This window comes from Panthera pardus, unplaced genomic scaffold (assembly GCF_024362965.1).
Source record: "Panthera pardus isolate Hobbes unplaced genomic scaffold, ASM2436296v1 HiC_scaffold_8, whole genome shotgun sequence".
NCBI lineage: Eukaryota > Metazoa > Chordata > Mammalia > Carnivora > Felidae > Panthera > Panthera pardus.
Window position 1 is genome coordinate 9,162,264 of NW_026527013.1, and position 25,659 is coordinate 9,187,922.

General features: G+C 58.3%; 2 protein-coding genes, 1 long non-coding RNA gene and 2 other non-coding genes across 11 annotated transcripts; 1 reads left to right on the top strand and 4 right to left on the bottom strand.

Moving 5' to 3' along the window:
- Positions 1-81: 81 nt before the first annotated feature.
- TNPO2 (transportin 2) lies at positions 82-18,359 on the bottom strand. 6 transcript variants are annotated; one of them, XM_053898280.1, is made up of 25 exons: positions 18,336-18,359; positions 13,959-14,070; positions 13,266-13,341; positions 13,034-13,183; positions 10,449-10,555; positions 10,229-10,362; positions 10,053-10,134; positions 9,856-9,978; positions 9,639-9,757; positions 8,500-8,560; positions 8,232-8,397; positions 7,874-8,026; positions 6,313-6,538; positions 5,937-6,108; positions 5,399-5,485; positions 5,212-5,319; positions 4,967-5,125; positions 4,323-4,410; positions 4,038-4,136; positions 3,369-3,464; positions 2,999-3,104; positions 2,657-2,756; positions 2,504-2,578; positions 2,244-2,371; positions 82-2,160 (listed from the first exon to the last, which is right to left on the bottom strand). In XM_053898280.1, exons 2-24 carry the CDS (start codon positions 14,055-14,057, stop codon positions 2,264-2,266), a joined length of 2,694 nt encoding a protein of 897 aa, XP_053754255.1. In that variant the 5' UTR covers positions 14,058-14,070; positions 18,336-18,359; the 3' UTR covers positions 82-2,160; positions 2,244-2,263. The 6 variants fall into 6 exon arrangements, with proteins under 6 accessions (XP_053754255.1, XP_053754258.1, XP_019283155.2 ...); XM_053898283.1 differs by lacking the exon at positions 18,336-18,359 and adding an exon at positions 15,564-15,676 and having other exon boundaries at positions 2,999-3,074; XM_019427610.2 differs by lacking the exon at positions 18,336-18,359 and adding an exon at positions 15,564-15,676.
- Positions 3,301-4,256, top strand: LOC128775686 (uncharacterized). The gene is made up of 2 exons (XR_008420615.1): positions 3,301-3,707; positions 3,827-4,256. It is a non-coding gene; the product is annotated as an uncharacterized LOC128775686 (long non-coding RNA).
- LOC128775810 (small nucleolar RNA ZL2) lies at positions 4,207-4,282 on the bottom strand. Its single transcript, XR_008420782.1, has one exon. It is a non-coding gene; the product is annotated as a small nucleolar RNA ZL2 (small nucleolar RNA).
- LOC128775798 (small nucleolar RNA SNORD41) lies at positions 6,188-6,257 on the bottom strand. Its single transcript, XR_008420770.1, has one exon. It is a non-coding gene; the product is annotated as a small nucleolar RNA SNORD41 (small nucleolar RNA).
- A 2,429-nt stretch (positions 18,360-20,788) lies between the features above and the next one.
- On the bottom strand, positions 20,789-24,266 carry TRIR (telomerase RNA component interacting RNase). 2 transcript variants are annotated; one of them, XM_019427600.2, is made up of 3 exons: positions 23,834-24,246; positions 21,564-21,641; positions 20,789-21,232 (listed from the first exon to the last, which is right to left on the bottom strand). In XM_019427600.2, exons 1-3 carry the CDS (start codon positions 24,182-24,184, stop codon positions 21,125-21,127), a joined length of 537 nt encoding a protein of 178 aa, XP_019283145.1. In that variant the 5' UTR covers positions 24,185-24,246; the 3' UTR covers positions 20,789-21,124. The 2 variants fall into 2 exon arrangements, with proteins under 2 accessions (XP_019283145.1, XP_019283146.1); XM_019427601.2 differs by lacking the exon at positions 20,789-21,232 and having other exon boundaries at positions 21,565-21,641; positions 23,857-24,266.
- Positions 24,267-25,659: the final 1,393 nt, after the last annotated feature.

Consider the following 25,659-nt stretch of genomic DNA (forward strand, 5'->3'; position numbering starts at 1 on the left):
CTTCTAAAGCGTCCCAGGCAAGCCCCTCCACGTCTTTACTGCCAAAGCCGAGGATACAGGAGGCTGGACGGAGACCAAGTGTTTCACAAGAAACTGATCTTTACTCAACAAAGTTCTACACAAGTGGAATCTCACGCCACCTCGGCGCCAATCCCCAGCACGGCACAGTAACAAATGGACAGACCCTGGAGCCCGTAGGAGGAGGAGGGGGAGGGGGAAGGAGGGATGTGGAAAACAGAGGAACTGCAGATCGAGGCCAGTCAGGGTCTGCAGCCCTGGGCAGGGAAGAAGGTTGAGAAGCTGAAACTTCGTTGTGCAAAAATCAACCAAAAATAAATTAAAAAATTAAATAGTTTTCTTAAAAAAAAAAAAAAAGAAGAAGAAGAAGAAGAAGAAAACTAGAACCAGGCTCCCTTTCCTGAATGGCTGGAGCCCCCCATCCTGGGTGGAGAAGGGGTTACCAATCCCAGCAGCCAGCCGCTCCACCCACAACCCCCAAGGCCCAGTAGAGGATGCCCCAAAAAACTGGATTACCAGAAAATTCAATGGTACCTAATTTTTTTTTCCTTTTTTTTTTTTTTTTTTTTTAAACAAATGGCTTCCAGAGACCTGTTGGGAGTCTGACAGGGTAAGGAAGCCAGCTGAGTTTATGGAATGTGCACCATGTACCCCTTGGAATCGAGGCAGGGCCCGACCCTGTCTGGGAGAAGACACAAGGCTGTAACGGGGCCGGGTCCAGGGCCCTGCGGGGATGAATGGAACAAGTCCCAGGATGTAGGAATCCAGTCAAAGCCCCACAAAACGACCCCCAGAAAAGCAAAAAGTAAGGGAGGAGAAAAAGGAAAACATTAAGGGGGCTGCAGGGCCCGGTTCAGTTCTGAGGCCAAGTGAGAAGTGACCACACCCCCCCTCGCCCCTCTAGGAGTGCCGCCCACACTGTGACTGCATCTCCAACCATTCCCAGAAGGTTCCCTAGAATCACTGCCCCCATCTGGTGGGGTCCTGTAGCCCGCTGGGAGCCATGAAGACAGGAAGCCCCAGGGACAGAGAGAGTGGGGTCGCGGGTGTACCACCTTCTCCTCCTCCAAAGCCCTTCATTTGCTTCTTGCTGGCAAAGCCTGAACGTTCATCCTCTGTCCCCACCAATTAAATGCCCTGGCCCCAGCCCTCGTGTTAAAACTCAGGCTGGAACCTGAGAGGAGGGCTCTTAAGAAGCACAGAGAAACAGACTGCCCTTGAAACGCACTTGCTTATGGAGAGACGCAGGGAGTAGAGGTCAGCAGCTCTGGCTGCCCCCGGCCCTCTTCAGGAAAAAGGTCCTGGCCCAGCGTCTTCAAAAGTCACTGGAGCACAGTGGGGGGAGAAAGGGCAACCTCTGGCCAGCCTCGGCCACTCCGGCAGTCCCCACTCTTCCAGCTGGGACACAACAAGGAGGGGGACGCACGGGCTGTGGATGCCACAGAGCCGGCAGGAAGTGTGCGGAGCAGGTCCGAAGCGTGCGCGAGCTGACTCGGGCGGCCTGAAGACAGCCGTCCTCTTCCCCCGCCCCAGGGTCCCGGCGGAGGCCCCCCAACCCACCCAGCCCTCCCCAGTCACCAATTCCGGCAAAACAGCAGAAGCTTCTTAAACTCTAGATGCAGGTTACACGGAAGGCCTTACGGGTTAACTCAGGGGTTCACTAATTCTACTGTCTCCATGCAGTCGGGGAAATGGTGGGGCGGCTGGCCCAGCCCGGCTGGCTGCAGCGCCGCACATGCGTGTGGCCACGTGTGTACATGTGAGTGTACGTGTCTCTACAAGGACCCCCCTCCCCGCCTGCTTTCCCCTCGCCTCATCCTAAGCCGGATTCGGTCGGCCGTGTTGAATCTTCCCTCCCACGAGGCTGGCCCAGGTGGGCTGCCCGAGGTGACCCCGATTGAGCAAAGGGCCCTTGCTGCCAAGAAGTCCCACCCCCCTCCCCTGTTTGTAGGATGAGTGTGGAGACCCCACCCACTCGCCCGCTGGCCGGCAGGCCACACACACCCGTGGCAGGTAGGTGGACGGGGAAGGCGTCTGGATTTGGGTCCCGCTCACTCCTCCCTAACCCCCCTTGACCAGGGCACGGCGACTTCCGGACGCAGCGTGCTCCCCAGCAACCCCTCCAACGACGCAGACAGAAACCTGTGGGGAGAGGCGGGGGTCAGGGCCTGCACCCCTCCGCCCCCCTACAACAGCCACAGCGCCCCCACGGGCAGCCTCCTCACCTGGCGGTCGCGAGGCTCATCTAGACCCCATAGAAGGCGGCCAGCCTCTCCTTGAGCAGAGGCGGGAACTGCTCAGAAAACTGCTGCCAGTTCTCCTCCCCGACTTGGTCTTTGAAGCCGTGGAGAATCTGCGGGGAGGCCGGGGGACAGGGGGGTGAGGGGTGCCCCAGGCCAGAGCGAGAGGAGCTCAGCCTCCCTCCCCCCGAGGCCCTCCCGCCTGCCGACTCCCAGGGATCCAGCAGGGCCACGTGGGAGCTCACCTTATAAAACATGTCCCGAAGGTCATCCTTCGGGCTCACCCAGGAAGCCACGGCGTCGCAGAAGAAAATAAAGTCCTGAAACACGACAGGTCCCGTGTGAGGGGCCGCCGGGCCCGGCCCCCGCGCCTTCCCTCCAGGCCCAGCTGCCCCAACCTGCACGACGCCCCCGGGGTTGACGCCTATCATCATGCAGATGCCTCGGAAGGCCGAGTCCTTCTCCTCGTTGTCCCTGATGTTCCTGAGGGACGTGCACCTGTGGGGGAGGTGAGCAGCAGGCAGTGAGCTGGCAGGGCTGGGGCAGGATGGGCATCTGTGGTGGGGGGGGGGCAGGGGGGCGGGGGGGGGTCAGTGGGGAGCGGCAGGTCAGCGGGTGGCGGGAGCGAGGGTTTGGCGGGCGATGGGCCGGGACGCGTGCACTTAGGGGCGGGCCTGCCACCCCCCCCCGCCCTGCCGCCCGGCCCACCGTACGCAGGCCCCACGCAGGGGGGCACACACCAAGGCCGGATGAACTGCTGCAGCATGGGTGCCACCTCCTGTGGGCACACGTAGCCCAGGCGGCCGATGGTGATGGCTGGAATGGCAGAGGGACTCGTCAGGCGACCTGCAACCCCGAGCGGCCCCGGGACGGTACGTGGCGGGGCCTCTGGCACGAGGCACCAGCCCCGCCCCATGGGCCCCAAGGGAACAGGCCCAACCGGGGTCTCCCCCGAGGCCCACATCTCTCTCGGGGCTCTCCTCAGAACCCCCTTCCACGTCTTCCCAGAAACCTTCCCTGCTTCTTTCCCAAGGTCTCTTCGGCACTGCCCTCCCGGCTGGGAACCCCATCCAGGTAAGGGGACGGCAACAGCTCGGGCCTGGTGCCCACCTGTGTTTTCCAGCAGCGTCTTGGGGGTGTTGGGCCGGTTGATGATCTCCACCAGGTTGTTGAGGACCATCTGCACGTAGGGCTGCATCTCTGCCCCTGGGGGACCGGTCAGTCAGAGCCCCGCACAGCCCAGACCACCCATGCTGACCTCAGCTGCATCTACACACTGACCCCCTGCAACCGCTGAGGGAACGGAGAACATTCTCCAGCTGGTCCCCGGCTCAGGACCCGTGGCCAACCAGGGGCAGACCCAAGCCTTCCAAATGCCAGAAGCTTCCTTGGAGTCACAGCTCCAACACCGGGGCGAGACCGCATTACCCAGATTCCCTGTGGGGGTAGGTGGGGAGGGAGAAAGCCACCAAAGTCTCCCAACCAATCCCAGTGGGCCGACTGCGTGGGGCCGGGAGGTCGCCAAAAGTCCAGTCAGAACAGGCCGCCTGTCCCGCCTCTTTGGGAAGACCAGTCACAGACGGCCTTTCAGCCATTTGGGAGTCTCCCGGCGGAAACCACTCAGAGAGGTCTTCTTGCCAGACCCACTGCGGCAATCCTCAAGGAGCACCGGGGCTCTCTCCCCAGGCGCCTGGCAGGCACGGCCAGGGGTCTGCCCTCAACAGGGAACAGACCGATGTGGGTGACAGCGCGGGGCCCGTCAACTTGCAGCACACTCACCCATCTGCATGCAGATCTCGCCGATGGCCCAGGTGGCATTGTTGCAGACAGAGATGAACTCAGGGTTCAGGTTGGTGCCCAGGATGGGCATGAACTCGGCTGGTGGGGAGAAAGAAGAGTGCTGGGCAGGGGGGCCAGCCAGGGTGAGCTCCCGGGCCTGGCCCGGGCAGACCCCATCAGACAGTACGAATACATCCCGATTTGGTCATTGTCCTCCCAGGGTCGTTTCTCCATCACTCGAGGCCAGGGCTGGGGGTCACGGGGGTGACGAGATGGGCATCATACCGATACAGGGCTTGACGTGGATGAAGCAGGCTTTGGTGAGATCTCCCAGGAGGGCGAAGGAACTCTGCCGGACCTCAGGCATGGAGTCCTGGGGGGTCAGAGCAGGGCTGGCGTGGCAAGATGCCCCTCCCCCCAACCAGCAGGGGTCCCAAACTAATCCCTCCCAGCAGGCCAGCTAGGGGAGCAGCCCTGGGAGAACAGCCTGACCCTGCCACTTCCCATCGTGGAAGCTCAAGGCCCCATCACGGGCACTCGGGGCCCGTGAACTGCAGGGCTTTGCTCACGGTACCGCTATAGGAAGGGGCAGGGGTTAACTGCTGCCCGTCCGGAGACCCTGGGGGTGTGCACATACGTCAAGTGGGAGGGGCTTATGCTTTCCTATTTCCTCTTTCTACCTTTGTTTTTGTTAGGAATCTCTATGCCCAACATGGGGCTGGAACTCACGACCCCGAGATCAAGAGTCACATGCTCCCCGGACTGAGCCAGCCGGGAGCTCCTTGTTTTTCAACGAGATTTTACTCATGTCTTCTTTGAATCACTTTTTAAAATAAGCACAAGCTTTTTTTTCCCTATGGGTCCCTTTCTCCTGTTGTCCGCGGGGCACACCCCGGGCCGCAAGTCAGGCTTGCGAGGGGCCCACCCACCTGCATGCACTGGAAGAGCAGCGTCATGATGTTGCTGCGGGCCACCAGCTGTTCCACGTGGCCGCCCAGGCCCTCGGCCAGGCCGCTGAGCAGGTCCAGTGCCACGATCATGAAGTCCTTGTCGGGGGCCTCATACTGCTCAGGGTGCTGGGTGTACATCTGGGCACAGATGGGGCAGGCGGGTAAGGGGAGCGGGCCCAGGCTGGGGCAGCCGCAGGGCGGGGCAGGGGTGGTGCGATGCTCACCATGGCCTGGGCCAGGGTCTTCTGCACCAGGGTGACGCAGCGCTGGTAGACTGGCTCGCAGTAGGGCAGGAAGCCGCTCTGCAAGGCGGTGGCCACCGATGACAGGCACTGGTCGGGCGGAAGGCAGGAGAGGTGAACTCAGGAAGGATGAGGCAGGGCTTTGGGAGAGGGCCTGGAGCCCACCCACCTCTAGCAGAGGGAAGAGGTCCTTGTCTTCGTCCTTGAGCTCGTTCCACTTCTGGATCAGCGGAGGCATCAGCTTCTGGATGTATTCCTGAAAAGGAAGCGTGAAGTTGGGGCCCCCCGCACGGGGGTGGCAGCCTGGAACCCGCAGGGCTCTTCGTGACTCAGAGGCACCTATCGCCTGAGTGATGAGGTCTGGGCTCCTTGCTGTGGCTCATGGGGCCCTACAGGGCCTTGCCATCCAGCCAGACCCCCAGGCCCTTCTCGTCCCTAGCCCCGGCCTCCCCTCTCCGCCCCCCTCGGAGCCCAGGTCGGCGCCTCCTGGTTCCCGCAGGCCCCTGAGTTTCCCCAGCACAGCACTTGCCACGCTGTCGCATAACCGTTTCCCCCGCTAGACTGGGAGCAGGGCGAGGGCGGGGGCAGGGTCCGTCTGACACTCGAGGTCACGGCCATGTCCCCAGCATGCGACACGAGGTTGCCGCCAGGTCACTGGATGCAAAGGGGCGTGAGGATCAAGAGAGGGAGATGCCATGGGGCCTCACCGGCTGGTTGAGGTGGTGGCCCACAGAGTCAGCCAGGGTGCCGATGGCGTCGTAGAGGATGAGCAGGTTCTTGTGCTGGTACTTGCCGAAGGCGAAGACGAGGGTGTCGAGGATGTAGCTGAGGTAGGGCACCAGCTCTGTGCAGGCCTCCTCCTCCAGGGTGGCGAAGGCACTGGAGTGGGGAAGGGGTTTAGGGGGGCGGCCGCAGGCGGGGCTGGGCCCTGGGTGGGGTTGTGGGGAGGGCATGCACCCGGGATCAGCCAGTACGAATACGTGAGAGATCAGCGTGACGTCAAGGGTCAGGAGTATCATCACTTCCCAGGAGGCAGCCATTGGGGCAGGGGTGGGGGCCGTGGGGCCAGGGCTTGAGGGTCACCTGCAGGCCGCCTCCTGCACCCTCTTGTTGCCATCCAGGATGCGCTTGAGCAGCTCTGTCATCAGAGGCTTGAGGTGCATGTCAGGTGGCTGACTGACCACCCAGTGGGCATAGCGGCTCAGCGTCCAGCAGGCAATGGAGCGGACCAGGGCCTTCTTGTCCGACAGGCACTGGATGAGGTGCGGGATCAGCTCGGGCAGGTAGGGCACCATGCCCTGCATGCAGCCTGCAAGCAGCAGCACAAGGGCAAGCCTGAGCCCAGCTGGGCCTGGCCACACCTCACCCTCTGCACAGAGCTCAGTGGCACCTGCCATGGGGGAGGGGGACACTGAGGCTGGGAGGTTGAATCACAGACACGATGGCTCCAGTCACAGAAACGGTGAAAGGCAAAGCCGCGATGGGAAGCAGCGTCAGGACAAGCCTTTCCCCTCCACTGGCTCTACCCCGTGACAGTCACTCATTAATTCACAGATGGCCGGGCAGCACGGTGACCAAAATGGTCGGGAAGTAATTTTCCTTTTTCAACCTGCACTCTACGCCCAACGTGGGGCTCGAACTCACGAGCCCAAAATCAAGAGCTACACGCTCCACTGAATAAGCCAGCCAGGCACCCCAAGTACTTTTCTTTTGAAACATTTCTGGGGTATTTGTGCTTTTTCTATTTTTCACATTTTCTTAAAAAGAAAAAAAGCCACACATGAATCTCTTGTTCGGAGAACACAGATAACAGCACACCATCTAATGATCCAAGACCCAAGAACTATTTTAACCAGTTATGGGTCAATCCCTCGAGATCCTTTTCCGCTAAAAGCTAGGACGCCTGACATAACCCGTTAATTCACGTTCCCGTGCTAACGTAACGTACGTTGGGCCGGTTATGTGAGGAAATCTTTCTTTAGATAAACTTTAAACACACGGCTCCCGTTGTCGCGTCTGAACTTTTTATGAGAGGCCTGGAGGCTGAGGCGGGCACTGGTGACACCTGTAACTCAAGCTGTACGTCCCACCGGGACGAAGGAGCGCAAAAGGCGCGAAAAGGACAGAGGTCTGCGTAAACACCACCGGTGGACTCTTCCGATTCACAGGCCAGCCTGGGAGCTGGCGGCAGGCTAAAGCCCAGCCGCGCCCTGGGTGACCGGGGAAACGGCGTAAATCTCCCCGCACCCCAGTTTCTTCATCTATGCGCCCCACCTCATCGGGCTTGCGCTGAGCCCGGGGGACCGGGCTGCCAGCCGTGGGGCAAGCGTTGCAGGCTGCCTGTCGCTTTTCCGACCGTAACCGTGCCGACAGCCTCGCAGAACCGCTGTCTGTGAGAATTCAAGGGGGGGGGCGTGCACTGTGGGGTTTGGGGGCTCCATTCAGGCCCACGGGCCGTGGGGAAGACTCACATCCCAGAGCTGTCTGGAGGGCGCAGGGCAGGCCTCAGAGAGAATCTGGGGGTGGCGTCGCCCGTGCTGTGCGGCCACACCCCGGACACAGCCCTGCCTGGGCCGCCCCGTACCGTCCCGCACCAGTGAGGGGCTCAGGGGCCAGGCCCCTACCAAGCCGGCGGGGCACTCACCCTCCGCGATGGCGCCCAGCACCAGGATGCCAGACTCTTTGACCACCCACTCAGGGTGGAAAAGGAGCCCCTTGAGCAGGGGGAGAAGGTGGGGTAGCAGCTCCTCCCGGAAGACGTTGGCCAGGACGTCCAGTGCAGCTGCCGAGCACTTCCCTGGGACGAGAGGGGTAGGGGAGGGGGGCAGAAGCAGGGAGGCTCTTTGGGCGGCTGCCAGCCTCCTGGACCGTATCCCCAGGATCAGAGATCGTGATTAGAGTCGTCACGATCTGTTCTGAGGAGGCCCCTCATCACCTCCCGAGAGGCAGCCCCTGGGCTTCCTGCCCCCGACCCCCCAGGCCCCACAGGCCAGGCCACGCACTCAGATTCCAGTCGGACAAAGCATCGTCGTCGTCATCGTCCTCTGCGTCCTCCGAGCCATCAGGCCGCTCGGCCTCATGGGGGAGCGTCACTGTGCGCGACTTATGGAAACGTGGCTTGATGTCCTGCTCGCTGTCGGGGACCGCCTCGTCCTCTTCCACGTCCCCCTGTGGAAGGCCGGACAGATCACTAAGCACCACCAGGGCCCGCAGCCCCAACGCCCCAGCCCTCACCTGCCTGTTCACGCCCGGCGGTCGGCCCAGACTGACCTTGAGCAGAATGATGTCGATTTCTGAGTACTTCATCCCGTTTACCAGGATGGGGATCAACCTGTGGGGAGAGAGGCTGTTCACTGGGATGGGACGCAGGGGTCCCCAGGAGGGCTCACAGCCTGGGCAAAACGGAAGCAACAAGGAGCCAAGGGGCAGTGTATGGAACTTAGGGCTATTATCCCAACCTAGTCAACCATGGTCACTGGGACAGAGCTGACATGACTCCTGGCTCCCCACGAGGGCTCTTGACCCAGACCTGGCCACTCAATGAAGTCCAGACCCCTGAAAACGCCAGAGAGCTTCAAACGGTGGCCGAACCCTAGCATGCTGTAAGGCAAGGACATGAGGCCCTTCCCTGGGACAGGCCAGATTAGAGAAGAAACAGGCAGGGCAGCCAGGCGCCCTCAGCTGGTGCCCACGCACCTCAGGAGAAAATGATTCATGACTCGGGGATAGGCGAGTGATCCAAGTTGGCCAAGGAAGGTGAGCCCTAGGACTTTTGCTGGAGATACTGGTTGAGAGAGAATTTCTTTATTCTGAGGTTCCTAAGCTTGAAGGTAAGCAGAAGACCACAGCACTACCATGAGGGAAGGTCGTGCCTGAGGACAAAGCCAACACAGGAGTAGGTCTGAGACTACACAAACATCTTTGACATCCTTTGAGCACCTGGATCCAGCTATGCCTGCAGCCTCTGCTGATTTTTCATTTCTTTCACCTATAATTTACCGCATTTAAAAAAAATTTTTTTTTTTTAACATTCATTTTTGAGAGACAGAGAGAGACAGAGCATGAGTCGGGGAGGGGCAGAGAGAGAGGGAGACACAGAATCCGAAGCAGGCTCCAGGCTCTGAACCGACAGCACAGAGCCCGACGCGGGGCTCAAACTCACAGAGCGTGAGATCATGACCTGAGCTGAAGTCGGACGCTTAACCCACTGAGCCACCCAGGAGCCCCCACGTGTTTAAGTCATTAGAAATTATCTTCTTATCGCCTGCCAACCAGAAACGCACAGGGATCGAAAGTAAGCGGAGGCAGAGAACACAGACCGAGACTAACACAGGAGACAACCAGAGGGAAGGCAGAGTACAGCGAGGGGTGGGGGCCGAGGTGGGACAGAGGGCAGCGGTGGCACTCACTGGACCAGGTGGGAGGCCAGGACTTCCTTGCAGATGGGCTGCTCGGCCAGCGTCAGCCAGAACTCACAGGCCTCCAGGGCCACGTTCTCATCGTGGTCCTGGGTCCTCTGCAGCATGTACTAGGGCAGGGTGGGAAAAAGGCTAAGGCCTGGCCCAGCCCGGGGCGACTCCCCACCGGCCGCCCACCCCACAGCACGCCCGGGCTAGCCATGCACACCTGGATGATGCTGTGCATGTGGGGGATGAGCCTGTCGATCCGCACTTCCAGCAGCATCACCAGGGCACGGCACACGTTCTTCCGCACCTCGGGGTCGTCGTCCACGGCCAGGGCGAACAGGTGCTGCAGGGAGGGTGGGATCAGCTGCAGCCGGGCCCTCGGCCCTCGCCCTGCTCACCCTCAGCCCGGCAGCCCACCTCGATGAAGGTGTCGATGTTGTCCATCAGCGCCTGGGCCCGGTCCATGATGAACTGGTTCACACAGGCTATGGCATGGGATCTGGCAGGGAGGGGGGCACGTGGGTCGGCCCTGACTCCGCCCCCGCCCAGCCCCTCCGCACACCCCCGCCCCCACCCTGGGAAGCCACACCCACCGGATCTTCGGGCTGCAGTGCTTGAAGAACTGTAAGAACTTGGGGATCATGATGTTGAGGGGCCGGTTGAGGGCATCGCTGTCCAGGAGCTCGGATGAGTCTTCGCAGATCTTCTGCAGGGCTCCGAAGGCCCCCTGGGTGGAGAGGAGCGGGCAGACGGATGTGAACCCCAGCCCGGCTCCCCGGCTCCCGGCCAGGCGGGCCACAGCCGCTCACCTACCTCACAAGTGTTGTAATCCTCCGAGTTGAGCAGGTTGCACAGCTGGGGCAGCAGCTCGGGCCACATCTGCAGCTCGCCCTTGGAAGCGATGGTGGTGATGAGAATGCCTGGGGCAGCCGGGAAAGGACGCCGCCTCAGGCTGGGTGCGGGCCTGCCGCGCACTCGCTCCGCTGGCTCACAGGCTGTCCGCGCGCGGTCCCCCAGAAGCCCTACACGCTCCTTTCGAGATCCTCGGGGCCCTACCGTAAGCCAGCTGTTGCAGGCCCAGGGAAGCAGCACAGAGCTACATACAAAAGCCCTGCCCTTGGGAGCAGACTGCCTAGTGAGAGAGGCTCCGAGGTAAAAATAAATCAGCAAAAGAACTGGGAGGCTAGATGCCAAAAGCTAAGGGGGGGAAAAAAAGCAGAGAAGATGGCCGGCAAGGGCTGAGAGTGAGGGCAGCAATCTTTTTAACGTTTTTTTTTTTAAATTTTTATAGGGGCGCCTGGGTGGCTCAGTCGGTTAAGCGTCCGACTTCGGCTCAGGTCGTGATCTCGCGGTCCGTGAGTTCGAGCCCCGCGTCGGGCTCTGTGCTGACCGCTCGGAGCCTGGAGCCTGTTTCCGATTCTGTGTCTCCCTCTCTCTCTGCCCCTCCCCCGTTCATGCTCTGTCTCTCTGTGTCTCAAAAATAAATAAACATTAAAAAAAAAATCTTTTTTTAATTTTTATAAAGTTTATTTAGTTTTTGAGTAACTCTACACCCAAGGTGGGGCTGGAACTTACGACTCCGAGGTCAAGAGTCGCATGCTCTTCTGACGGACCCAGCCAGGAGCCCCAAGAACAGCAATTTAAAAACGGGTGGCCAGAGCAGGCCTTGCCCAGGTGACGCTTAGCTCTCTGAGCAAAGACCTGAAGGAGATGAGGGGATGCTGTCCAACTCCCTGGGGAAAGGGCATCCCGGGCAGGTGCAAAGGCAGGCTGGGTGTGCTCAGAGACAGGTGAGGAGCCAGAGGGGCTGAGCAGGGGGTGGTGAGGGTGGGGAGCAGGTGGAGGCGAGGGCTGAGAGGTGACAGAGGCAGGTTGTGCAGGACCACGTAGCCTTGGGGAGGCCTCGTACTGCTGATTCGAAACCCAAGTGTGAAGTGCAGGGCAGGGCCGTGAGACGGTCTGGTGGCTGAGCCGAATACGGCCGAAGGGAACACAGGTGAGGGTGACGTAGACATAGGATTTAAAGCCAGGAGGTGGCAGTGTTTCCCCAGCAGGGTGAAGCTGTCACTGCCATCACTCTAGATGACTCTGGCTCCTGCTTCTGCTGGAAAAGGGGTGACCTGCGGTGGGTAGGCTCTGAGGACTCGGGAGAGCAGTTCCAGCTCTGTCCCTGTCTGTGCGAACTTGGCCACGTGTCCTAACCCCTCTGTGACTCAAAAGGGGGGAAAAAAACCCACTATGGGTCCCTAGGGATGTTGGAAGCTTCAATGCCTTAATTCAAACACTTAGAGCAGAACCTGGCTATCTAGTGAACTCGGGAAGTCCAGATCCTTCTACTGGTCTCACAGTGGGTATCGTCGGGGCTGAGCGTCACTTAACAGAGGACGCAGGCCCCAAGATCAGCACTTCTGGCAGGCCCAGTATCTATTCCAACTTAATACTATTTTTGTGTCTTTGTTGCATGTTTTTAAGGTTACCTGCTCTTTATGGCAAACAAACATCTTTTCATTTAAAAGCTATCTACAACTTTAGGGGGGGCCTGGGTGTCTTAGTCAGCTAAGCATCCGACTTTGGCTCAGGTCATGATCTCACGGTGCACAAGTTCGAGCCCTGAATTCGGGCTTTGTGCTATCAGCACCGAGCCCCCTTGGGATCCTCTGTCCCTCTCTCTCTCTGCCCCTCCCCTGATCATTCTCTCTCTCTCTCTCTCTCTCTCTCTCTCTCTCTCAAACTAAACAAGTAAACTTAAAAAAAAAGCTAGATACAACTTTCTTCTAAAAGCAACGTTAAAAAGCTGACAATTTAAAGAATACCAACATAAATCCATTGGGGGTCAAGTACAGCTCAGTAAAGGTGGGGAAAAAAAAAAAGCAAGCCGGTAACAAAGTGTTGAGTTGGTGTTTATCAGTAGTGAAAAAGCTTGGGGTAAAACAGCTAGAGAATTCTCCGTCGTCCTTCCCTTAACTTGTTCAGGCAGCCCTCCGAGAGCCAGGAAGGCTCCAACACAAAACTAACTCCCGTGTCATCTCATTACTGGGGAGAAATAGCCGGAGACGCCCAACTCCTCAGGACAGGGAGGCCTCGGGTTCTAACGTGCTACACCCTCAGGGCCTAAACACTGAGTGATGGCCTCAAAAGAAAGAATGGCTATTTCGGGGGGAGTGGTTCAGAGCACAGACCTGCACTGGCCACTTCTGAGCTCTGCCACTTACCGGGTAAGTCCCTTAACATCTCTGTGCCTCAGTTTTCTCATCTGTAAGATGGCAATCGTAACGGAACTACCAACCACGGTACTGGAGCCTTCAGTGAATTGATACTCTTAACAGGCTAAAAAGCTCCTTAGCTGAGAGCGAGAACTCAGGGGTCCTCACTGGCCGATTCCCACTACCCGCTCTCACCTATGGTGGCTCGGATGAGTGAGGAGGCATCGCCAATGTTGTTGAGACACTCCTGTTTGATGAAGTCGGCCACGGGTGGCGGAAAGCTCTGGTAATGTGCCTTCACGTTGTTCTTGAGGATGAGACCGCTGAGGGACCGAGTCGGCTCGTCTGGGGAAAGAGGGCCGAGGGTCAGGGGACCACAGGGGAAGAAGCGGGGTCCGGCTGGAGTGGAGGGGCGCTGAGGACATACCTTCCGACTTGAGTCTGGTCAGGACAAAGATCAGGTAGTTGTTGAAGTCGGGAAACTGGTTCAGTTGTTTGAGTTTCTGCCAGGCTGTTAAGGGACTTGGGAGACAAGGGCCTTCCCCTGGTGGGTCCCCTCACTGTCCTGTGGCTGAAAGTCCCTCTGCCCACTGGGATGAGGTGGCTAGCTCCTGGGACCCCACCTGTCAAGCTCCATGCCAGAATAACACAGCACTTCGGGCACCTGAAACTCATCCAGGTGGTGGGGGAGCATGGCTGAGCCCCTCTGTCTGAAGGAGGCGGCTGCTACTCAGTCCTGCTCGCCACCAGTCCCACGTCGCCTGCTTTGTTAAAAAAAGAAGGGAAGTCATATTTTCAAGTGAAACTTGCTGCTGGTTTAAGCATCTTAACCTTTAAGTCAGAGTATTTCAAACCTCGATTGAAAAAAATTAATCCTGACGGTGAAACTAACCAAACGGCCCAGTGCCAGTGAAAGGTGTTCCTCCTCCCCCTCCCCCACAGGGCCACATTTTCTCTGCACGTGGGACCCAAGGGGTCGGATCCCTGCCTCTCTGCCAATTGTAGCTCCTGACAGAACAAGAGTCTGGGGATTAGGGAGCGGGCCCCTTCCTCTGGCCTTCAGGGGCTGCAGATGTCTGCCCAGTTCCCCCTGGGCCCGGAAGGAAGGAAGGAAGGATACATCCTGCACGATGCGCTGCGTGGCTGTGTTTGGCGACTGCGAGTCTTTGAGCAGCTGCAGGACCTGCTGCAGGCCCTGCTCATCTGGCTGCCAGTCCATGGCGCGAGGTGAGCTGCGGGGGTAGGGGCCACGGTCAGCGCTGGGTCCCAGGGGCCCCGTGTGAGCCCCGGGCTGAGCCGCCGTGGAGGTGGCCGCAGCGGCAGCACGACGGGAGCGCCCTCGGCGGACAGGCGGGGGTCGCCCGATCCACACCAGCCCAAGTGCGGGGTCCCGCCAGCTGCGCCATCCACGTCCGCGCAGTCTCGGGCTAGGGAGCGCAGGCGAGGGGATATGGAAGCGGGCCACGGGAGGCGGTGGCGGGGCCCCGGCGGGGCCTCATCAGGCCCAGCGCGGCGCCTTCGGCCCAGGGCAGCCCATGCTGCCTCCGCCGGCTGCGGGCCCTACGGCTTCCGCCAGCCTCACGGCCGTTAGGCAAGGCCCCAGCCACCTCTCCATCCAGCGGCCCTGCCCCAGACCGCGACAGCGCCCCGGCCCCTGCGGTCTCCCTGGTCCAGGCACGGTCCCCAAAGAACCCTCTTCTTCCGAAATCCAGCCCTCACGCTCCGCCAGATCCCAGCCGCCTCTTCCGCCTTGGTCTGGTCCCTGAGCCTCCCCAGATGCACGGCCTCAAGGTGCTCCAATCGTCCCGATCCCTGCCACCCCCTCTAATCTGTCCCTCCAAACTGAGCCGGATGCCAGACTCTCCTCTTTTTGGCCTAGCCAGACTCCATCCATAGATTCCCCTTCATCGGGCCCGAAGCAATCCCCAGACAGGTCCGAGTTCCCTCTCGGAAAGACAGCCAGCCAAGCCCGCCCACCCCACGAAAGATGACCCCTGGACGGGTCCCCGTCGCTTTCCCCAATCAGGTCTGGCCAAGACTTTCCCCCCTCCCGCCCCCTGCCCCAGTCAGCATTAACTCCTGCTGACGGATCTCTGCTGTTTCCCCCAATCAAGTTCGGCCAAGCCCCCCACCACCTCGAGCCGGAAACCCACTTCGTCCGATCTCTGCAGCTTCCCCCAGTTAGGCCAGGCCGCCAACACCGCCCGGAGCCTTCCCCCCAACGGATCCTAGCGACGCCTCGAAGTCAGACCCAGCAAAGCCCTCTAGAACGAAGTCTGACGCCCCTCCCTGTCACGGTCCAAGAAGACCCCCCAACTTTTCACCGAGGCCTCCCGCAACCAGACCCAGCCAAAGCTCCACCAAAATAGCCCCCACACACACACCCGATCCTCGCGATGTTCCCCAATCAGGCCCTAAGCAGTCCCCAGACGCTTCCCCCAGATCCCCTCCAGCCCGACCCCAGCCGCCCCACTGGCCCGATTCTCGAGGCACCAGAGTCTGGCCGGGCTCCGAGGCCCCACCCCCTAAGCCCGGCTCGGTTTCCCCCTCCCCCGCCCCGGCCCGTTCTCGCTGCCTCGAGAATGGGGCCCAAACCAGGTTCTCGGCCTTTCCCAGTCAGGCGCGGTCCCGACGGCCGGGCCGCGCGCGGCGCAGACCCGGACCCCGGCGGGGGTCAACGCAAGCCCGGGCCGAGCCCGTCAAGCTTCGGGTAAGGCCCACTTACCGGGCCCCGGGTGGCAGCAGCGGCGCCTTGCGCTGCGGCTTCTCCTGAGACTCGCGCGGAAGGAGGGAGCCAAAGAGAGGGAATAAAAAAAAAAAAAAAAAAAAAAAAAAAAAGAAAAAGAAAAAAAAAAACGCGGCCGCGGATGGGCCGCGGCGGCTTCCGTACACCGTTCAAACTGGCCCAGCTGAACCAATGGGGAGAGGCAGTCATAACACGTGGCCTGGCTCCGGGGAGAACCGGTCCCCGCCGAGACCAGATCACGTGACAGGAGAGTAGGCGGCTCTCCTGGCCTCTCTGGCCGTTAGGTCTTCCCAGCGTCTCGTTTTCTCAGCGTGTCTCACGCCCGCCTGACAGCGGCTCTTTGCTGGGAGCGGAGTCTGGTGGCGCGTGGGGACTTCAGGTGTTTGGTGGACCCGGTAACCTCTCGGCCACAGCTAGTTGCGCCTGTCCCCCCACTCCTCCGGGAATCGAACTGTGTCTTTCTCCTCGCATCCAGAGGATGCTCCTGGGAGGAGCACAGTAAGCGCCCTCGTGGAAAGACCAGAGAAGACTTAGCCTAGGGTGGATTTTAGACCCCAGAGACAAAGGAAGGAAAGCCGGACAAAGGGAGCGGAGCACCTTTGCGTTCCTGAAGAAGCCTCTGCCACATTTTGTGTTATTTGCTTTCCAGTACCGTTTCATACTTTTTATGCGGATCTGAGAAAAACCCACATGAATATGAAATTCTAAATGAAATTAATAAACGCTGAAGCAAAAGGCCTAAGTTGAATAGGGTGAAAGAGCCCAGTAAATTTAGGCAAGGTCAGGGTCATGATGAAAGGCATCTTCGTAATCCTTTCGCCACCTGAGGACAAAGTAGGGCACCCCTTTTAAGAGCAGAGCAGGATAGTAGGGAGGAGCTGGAGACCCTGGAGCGCCTGTTTCCCTCTTCCTAGCCAGGCCAATAACAACGTGGGCAACCTCCTGCCGCTTTGAGCCTTGGTTTCCCCACTTGTCAAATGGGTATAAGAACAGTTTGCTGGGTTGGAGATCATCACGTTAAGCATTACCAGGCCTGCCGTAAACTGTCTTTAAAAACGTGGCTTTTACCCGCCCCCCCCCACCCCCCCAGACCTCAAGGCCGTCCTTTCACTGTATTCAGCCACACCCTAAACCAATATTTACTGAATTGACTTAATCAACTAGGCCTCTAATCCCAAAGGGCAAGCCAGCACTGCCTCAAGAACTTTTTGGTTTCAGGGCAGGCAGGTCAGTTTTTGCCCCAACCTGGAGGAAGGAGGCACGTTTCTCAGCCCACTTTCCATTAGCAAAGTCAGCCCCCCTCCGTTTATTCATGAAAAACAGGTGCCGAAGACCTCTCCACTGGGGCCTCCCAGGTTTCAGAAGGATCTGATGGCGCCGAACGCCACTCAGTCGGGGAAGACTCCCTACAGGAGCAAGCCAGTTTCCCACCTTTGCTGTACCGAAACCCGGCTGGAGAGACACGTGCGGAAACCCGCCGCCTACGCATGCGCAATGGCCTTCCCTCGCTTGCCCCGAGGCCCCAGAACTACAAATCCCGTCTCACCGCGCGCCCGCGTTGCCGCGCTTACGGACTCTGGCTGTGACTCAAGACCCGGGGGTCTGGAACCCACCCCCCCCACCCCCCCCGGAGGTGGGCATTGAGCAGAAGGAAGAGTGACATTGAGGGGCTGGGACGGGAAGTTTCGGGAACGGGTGTGGGAGTTTTCTGTTCAGGGTTGGGGATTGCTCCAGATAAGGGTCAGGTGGGGAGAGAGTTGGAGATGGGCGAGAAAATTTAATGCTCACCTTCTTTTAATATGTCAAATTTCAAAAAGAAAATAATAAGTCAAGTTCCCATTGGTCCCGCGCCAAGCCTTGGGGGAGAGGAGAGTTGGGCAGAATAAAGTGACCCACCCTGCTTTTGTGGTCCAAGGTATCGGCCCCTGTGTGATCATGGAAGTCTTTCTTCCTCTCCCCATCTAGTGGATTTGAGTACTGAATCCAGACTTTTTCCCTCCTTTTTTAAGGGAGGCTCCATGCCCAAAGTGGGGCTTAAACTCACAACCCTAAGATCAAGAGTCACACACTACTGAATGAGCCAGTCAGGTGCCCTCATTTCACTATTTCTTAAGACCTACCCTACTGCCTGTCAGGCAATTTCCTAATGTAATTCTCACAACAGCCCTGTACACAGCAAACTTACTTCAACTAGAAATTTACTTCAGCTAGAAACAGTGCAAAAAAGAAACTCAAGGAGCTGGTGCTCCACTGTTAATCTGAAATGGGAGACAAAGGCCTCTCCGTTTACAACAGTGTCTCTGCTTGAGCATCTCTTCGCGCTGCTCCCACGTTTAAAGGTCACCATACGTCCCCCAACCCAAGCCAACTGCTTCACCCAGAGAATAATGACAGCTGTTTCAAACAATGTCAGGGTTAATGTTGACTTCATCAATATTGCCCTTGCTTTAGAATTTGACTCTGGGGCGCCTGGGTGGTGCGGTCTGTTAAGCGACAGATTCTTGATCTCAGCTCAGGTCATGATCTCACAGTTGGTGAGTACCGGGTTCTGGGCTGATGGTGCAAAGCCTGCTTGGGATTCTGTCTCTCCTCTCTGCCCCTCCCCTGCTTGTGCTCGCGCCCACGCTCTCTCTCTCTCCAAATAAATAAACTGAAAAAAAGAAAAAAGACCTTGACACTGCCGATGCTTCTGTATTTTACCCCTATTTTATAGATGAAAAACTTGAACCACAGAAAGGCTAAGTGACTTACCCAAGATCACACAACCAACAGGCATCAGAATAGTTTGAAGCCACGACCGTGTGACTCACCAAACCCTGAATTTGATTCTCCTTCCCCTTCAGGCTTTCCCCAGGTCACGACTGGTGAATGCAGTGAAGGGGGATGCTGGGACTCCCATCAGCTCCTCCTGCCTCCTGACACTCCAGAAAAGAGGCTGAGCTGCTGCAGGGGCGACCTACTTCTCCCACTTGTGTTTCTTTTTAAAGATCCAGCGGCTGCTGGTGCCTTTGAGGGAGGAGGTAAGGGTGGCGCCATCGGCCTTCTATGTCCCCTCCCCCAACACTACATCCCAGAGGCCGAAGTTACACCTGGGCCAGCTCACCATCCCAAAAAACAGGAGGGAGAGACCTTTGAGCCAATGTGGAAGATAAACCGGACAAGCCTTGCAGCAGGAAGTTAGCAGGAAGCGAGAGGGGCAGGTCTCCTTGTCCGAAGCCCGCTACTGCTCTTCTCTTTGAGGAGCCAGGGGTGCTCTCAGCTGGGTGTCTTTGCACCTACTGTTCCTTTGGCCTTGAACACTTCCGAGGATCTTCACTGCTCTCAGAATTTGGGGCAAATGTTAACCTTCTCGGGGCCATCCCTGACCAACTGAAACTTGCCATCTCTCCCACGCTCATCTCTGCCCCCCTTTCATACACCCCCCCACCCCCATAGAACGTATAACCTTCCGATGTGTGATGTGTTCTGTATTCTATTTTGTTTCTTGTTTCCTCATCTAGAATGTTAGCTCCACTAAAACAAGGAGTCTTGCCTGTCTGGGTGCTCCCTGTCTGGAAGGCCCACCCCATCCCCCACAGGCTGGATCTGTCAGTCTGAGGCCAGGTGGATACCACCTCAGCCTTCGTCCCTCTGCCTACACAGGTCCCAGGCACCAGGTGGCCCTCACGATCTGCCATCACCTTCCAAGTCGTGGTCCTCCTGACGGAAGGGGGATGGGAGCCTGAATCTGGGATGGGGAGGAGTGCCAGCTGCTCGGCATTCCTGCACGGGAAGGCCTGGGAGGTGGGCCCAAGGCTGGGGGGGACCCAGATGTCACTCCAGGTCTAGGAGACTCCAGAAGGGATCATCAGGAGGCACGGGCGTCTTAAAGCGTTTGTGGGTTCACTGGAGAACAGGCAGCCAGGCAGCTTCCAGGAGGGCACAGAAGTACAAGGAGCACTAAAAGGACACGAGGGGAGTCAGGCTTCCTTTAGGACACTCCATCCCCTGACATGTCAACAGTCATGTTCTGCAAGGTGGCATCTGTGCTGCTGATCACATATACGTAAGGGTGGGGTCGACCCAGCCTCCCTGGGAGGGCTGCAGGGAGCTGGCAGGACAGAGCAGCCCCGCCAGAGTCCAGATCCTAGCCCTGCTCACTTCCTCAACCCCCAACCGTCCACCTCTTCCCCTCCCCGGGTCCCGGCCCAGCCTCATCTCTGGGTTCTGCCCCAGGGCCCTCTTCAGTCTGTTCTCCACACAGAAGCCAAAAGGGGCCGGGGCGCCTGGGTGGCTCAGTCAGTTGAGCGGCCGACTTCGGCTCAGGTCATGATCTCGCAGTCCGTGAGTTCGAGCCCCGCGTCGGGCTCTCAGAGCCTGGAGCCTGTTTCAGATTCTGTCTCCCTCTCTCTGACCCTCCCCCGTTCATGCTCTGTCTCTGTCTTAAAAACAAATAAACGTTAAAAAAAAAAAAAAAAAAACTTAAAAAAAAAGGGGCCTATTAAATATAACCTGTGGCTCCCAGGCTCATAGTGCCCCCCCCTCCCCCAAGGCTTCTTCTAAGCATGAAGTCCCAAATCCTGACCCTAGCACACAAGGCTCTGTATATAATCCACACACCCTCCTCACTTTAGGCTCAGTCATACGGGCCACCTTGAAGCTCCCCACAAAGGCCCCATGTTCTCCCACCTGTTTTCACACTGGCTATTCCCTCCACCTGCTTCCTCACTTCCCTCAGGACTCAGATCAGATGTCAAGGGAAACGGACACCCTCCCCCTAGCCTCCACCCTGTACTTCTTCCCAGTCACCTCCCAAAATGGCTTCCCCCTTTTGGTCTGTGTGTGTTTCCTTCCAGAAGGGCCGGAAGTGTACATGGTCTGTTCCATTCACTGCTGTGGCCCCAGGTCCCAGAAAACCCTGGGGCACACAGTAGGCACTCATTAAGTGTCTGCTGAATGAACAAACTGACAGCTGTGGCCCAGCCAGATAGGGCTAGGATATGATCCTGAACATGAGGAGCAACAGTGGGGGCTCTGTCAGGGGTAGGGGGAAACGGGTCCTGAGGAGAGTCCAGGCCAACAGGAGAGGATGCCCTCCTGTCTTCCCCGTGCTCCCCAACAGTCCCCTCACCAAGCCAGACCCAGGACCTGGTGCAGGACTAGGCCGTGGCGGGGAGGGGAGGCTTAGGGTGGAAAGAACAAAGAAGGCAGACCAAGCACACAGCTCCGGCACTAAGTCAAGTTCTTTACTTCCCAGAAGTGATGGCTAAGGGGGGGGTGGGGTGGGGTGGGGTGGGATGGGGAGGAAGACAGAAAAAGCCAGAGAGAGCGAGGAGGTAGGAGGAGAGGGGACAGTAAACCACTGTTCTATGAAGTCTCAGGAGGCAAGTGCTCAAGGTAAAAAAGAGTCCTGGAGAATCGTCCGCGGCTGCGGGAAGCATCTCGATTTCCTTCTGTGTAGAAGTCCTTGGGGAGGGGAAAGGCTGCCGCCGCTGCCGCTGCATTAAATAGTTATGTACATCGCAGAGAGTCCCAGGCCGTAGGCAGGCGGGGGAAGGGGGTCATTTCACCAGGGGCCGAGTCTTATCATCATCGCCGCACTGATGGGCTTTGTACTTTTTCACCTCTGCCATGTACTTGGCCCACGCATCACCTTTACTTGTTAATACCTGCGGGTGGGGGGCACACAGGGGTTGCAAGGGGATACCGAGGAGGCCAGGGACAGGGGGTCAGGACTGTCCTGAGACAGCTGACACCCACCTTCCCCCAAGTCACCCTCAAGGTCCTGGGTTTGAGGTAAAGATATGCAGACTCAAGTTATCTGGGGATCCTGTTGAAAGCCCTCCTCCTCGCACCCGCACCCAGCACACCCACCCAAGGCCCCCAGGTGCTAGACAGAGAGGGAAAGGGCTCAGCAGCCAGGCACAGAGGCTGGAAGGGAAAGGCACGGTGAGTGGTGCCCCCCACCCCGCTCCCCCCCCCCGCCCCCAGCCTGCTCACCTCATCCTCCGTCTTCTGCTTCTTGGCTACTATTCCCGTCTTGAGGGCTAGTTTGTTCCCGCCTCTGCGCTTGCCCACCTGGGTGAAGGGACAGAAGACTGCAACGGTTACAGGAGTCGGGCCCGCCCTTGGCGGCGCTGAGGCCCACTACACCTTCCTAGCCCGGCCCGGTGGCCCGTCCCGACGCCGCGCCCAGCTCCGCCAGCCGGCCGACCTGCGCAGCAATCAGAGAGGAGCACACGCGACTCTTAGCGCCTGCCCTGGGCCCGTGATGCCCTGGCAGTCCTGGGCCCCTGGGCTGCCCTCCCTGAAAGCGAGAAGAAGCCCCACATCAGTGGGGACAGGCTGTCCTCACTCTCCCTCCGGAAGCTTCCCCCTCCCCTAGCAGGGACCACACAGTCAGCAACAGCTCCCTTTACTGAGCACTCACTGTATGCTAAGCTCTGTGCCAAGTACTTGGGATGTGTCATCCTTCACTTTCACAGCGGCCCTAAGGCGAAGGTCACAACCATCCCCATTTCACAGATAAGGAAACGTCTTTAAGGAGAGGGCCCTACCCTAGGTCCTGCTGGCAGCAAACAACGGCACCGGATTCGGGGTGAGATGGGTCCAAGTCACAGAGCAACATCCTTCACCGCCGAGCGACAGCGTCTCCCCCGCACCTCAGCTGGCCCCTTTAAGAGCGCCCCTCCGCGAATAAAGGCAAAAGGCAGTGACAACCACTGTTCCTGTCACTTAACAAAGGGGTACTCAGCCTCCACCGACCCTAGGAACCTAGCTCTCAACACTTCCCCTCCAACAGAAGTCTCCCTCTAGAGCTCATCCTGGCCCTCCACCTGCTCCCACTGACGGCACTTCCTGTGCCCTCGGGCGGCAAACGGGTTTCACACACATCATCCCCTCTCCACCCCTCAACCAGGCATCAAGTGACCTGTGCTGCTGGGACTAGTCCCATGCACTTTTCACAAACGAACAAACTGAGGCTCGGAGAGGTTAGATCACCTGCCCCAAACGGCACTGTTAGATCCAAAACTTGACCTCCAGTCTGTTACTCTCAAGCCAACATTTTTTTTCTCCACACCACACAGACCTCATCTCTGAACAAATGAATACCCAGGCTGTGGATTAGCTGCTTGTTTTTCATTCTTCTTTTCGTTGTTGTTGTTATTAAAGAAACTTGTCAGATTTTTTTTTTTTTTTTTTTTTTAAACAGGCTCCATGCCCAAGGTCGGGCTTGAACTCTAGACCCTGAGATCAAGAGTCGCGTGGCCTACCAACTGAGCCAGAGAGGAGCCCCCAGGGACTGGATCTTAATATCAGAAACAAAGCAAGCTCAGAGATGACCATCAATATAGCTGCCATATATTTAGCCTAGAGTTTCTCAACCTCACACTGGTGACATTTTGAGCTGGGATCATTTTTGCTTGGGGTCAGGGGGCTATCCTGTGCACTGTAGGATTTGAGCAGCAGCTCTAGCCCCTACTCACAGATGTCAACAGCACCCCTCCCCCAGTTCTGACAACCCAAAATTTCTCCAGACTGCCAAATTGTGGGGGTGGAGGGTAGGGTGGGGTGGGGTGTTCATTCCCAATTGAGAATCACTGGTGGTTTAACCCTTCCTATAAGACAAACCCGGCACTAACCTCCCGGATGGCCTCACGGAACCCCCACCACGTCAGAAAATGCAACGATACCCGTTTTTGTAAATAGGAAATTTAAGGATAGGCCAGCCCAGATACTCCAGGAAAGCAACGATCTTGTCATGTTCAACACGGCATATCCAGCACCCAGCACAATGCTCAGCATAAGGTAAGGTGCTCAATAAATGGACAGTGGGCGAATGAAACTCAGGGAAATAGAGCAAATTTCCTAAGGTCACACAGTAAGCGTTCTGAGAGTCTCTAATCCACACAGCTCAGATTCCAGATTTGAATTTGCCCCCCCTTCCCCATAGTGGAAGATGGTCCCATTATCCAAGTTCAAGTACCACTCAAATAGGAATCCCGGGATCCTGATTTCCCTCTCCACGGAGCGCTGTTTCGAATGCAATTCCCTGGTTCCCGGCCCCCGCGGGCGGGCTCCGGGGGTCCCCACCCCCGCCCCCCAAACCTCTCGTCGAGAATCCAGTTTCCGGATCCTTAGCGGGCGACCCGAACAGCCCCCTCATCTGGGCTGGAGGGTGGACCCCGATCCCGATCCCCTTTCTCGGGCCCCGAATCCCTCTGCCAAGGCAGGCCCTGGCGCCCGCCCCCACCCCCGCGGCTCCTTACGAAGCTGAGCGTGGGGCCCGGGCCGCCCTTCCTCTTCAGATCCCCAGGGCCCGCGGCGGCGGCGGCGGCAGGCTGGTCGGGTCGCGGCGGGCCCGGGGGCGGCTCCTCCTGCCGCTGCCGCTGCTCCTCCTCCATCTTCCGCTTGAACAGCTCCAGGAAGCTGCCGTCGTTGGCGAACAAGTTCACACCGCCCGACACCGGGCTAGAACCCGCGCCCGACGCTTCCTCGTCCCCGCTCTCGGGCGACGTCCCGGGCCCAGACTCAGCCCATCGGCTCCCGACGCCGCCGCCGCCCGCGGGGCCCGGCGCCTCCCGGCCCGGAGGCTCCGCCCGTCTCCCTCGGGCAGCCATTTTGTCGCCAGGTGCCGCGCAAAGGACTCCGGGAAGGCGGCTCCGGCCAGGCGCTTGGCGCCCGACTTGCCCCGTCCCAGGCAATGCATGCCGGGAAGAGCGGTCTGGCCCTCAAGCGTCCGCAGTGGGGGCGGAGTATGTGGGGCGGGGCGAATAAGGGGTAAAACCAGAAGCGACGAGCCCGCCCAGCCACGCGGGTTCTCATAATCCAGCTAGGTTTGGGCAGGCATTACGCATAGTCTCCCGGGGAATGGAGCCATTGTCTGAGACTGGGGCTGTAGCTGGCTCTCCGGAGTGAAGTTCCCGCTTGAAACTGGGGGCACATTAGCTTTCCGGGGCTAAGATCCCCTTCTGGCACCAGGGATAATCTCTCTGAGGGAAGGGACCCCATCAGAGACTGTGTACCCAACTGACACCTCGGAACCGAGGTCCCTATCTCGGTCTAGAGGACATATCTAGCCTGACCCCCGCCCCCGACTAGAAATGGGGATTTTTTTGGGTTGTGTATCTGCCTCTGAGATGGAGCTCTCCTTTGGGAATGGGAACACAGCTGGCTCCGTGGAGCTGGGGTCCCCGTCTGACAACAAGGGTGTATTTGGGGGGCTGGAGTACTCAAGTGAAGCCGCGGATATTTCTAGGCTGTAGTCTATCTAAGGTTAAGAGTGTTCACCAAGGGCCTGGGACCCTGCTGTATTTCTGCCCAGGACAGAGGTTCAAACAGGGAATTCGAAGGAGTCTCCCCTCCCAACAGGAAACAGTGCAAGAAGGTTTTCGGGAATAGGGTCCTTTCTGCGACAAAGAGTGCAGTTGCAGGTGTGGTCCCTGCCCTGGACTGCCCAGCACGGCGCACTGGACAAAGATCTGCGGACCCTGCCCACAACTGGAGTTGTCCCTCTAACCTATTTGCAGTCCAGGAACCTGTCTTCAGCCAACTAATCGGTTCGTCTGTGATTGGTTTGCGTCAAGAGCCAGGTGGCTCACAGCCAATTGGATAACAGAGGAGACGAACCTGAGGAGATATCGGGAACCAATTTGGAAAATAGGGAAAATGATCGACAGGGAGTTGAACCTATGGAGTCAGGCCAGGGCGGACCTCAGCTCTAACTTCTTGGAGAGGGCCTGGACTGGGTGTTTGGCTGGTTGCTAAGGAGAGGTTGGCGGCTACCGAGACGAGAAAATGATTGGTGAAAGTGAGAAAAAAACTGTAGCCAATGAAAGGAGAGCTAGGAGACCTGAGGTCCAATCAGTGAAGGGGAGTAGTCTGAAAAGTACCAATATGTCAACTCGGCAGGGGGAGTCTTTGAAGAAACATAGACAAAAGGGCGACAAAGTGAACCCTAGCAGCGGAAGACAATAGAAATATAGCTTCTATTATCTTCTAAAAGTCAGGCCATGAGGAAATTAATCCAGGCTCCTCGACTTGATGGGTATGTGCTAGGAAATTTCCCCTGTAGGTGCTTTTCATGGTGCGCTCC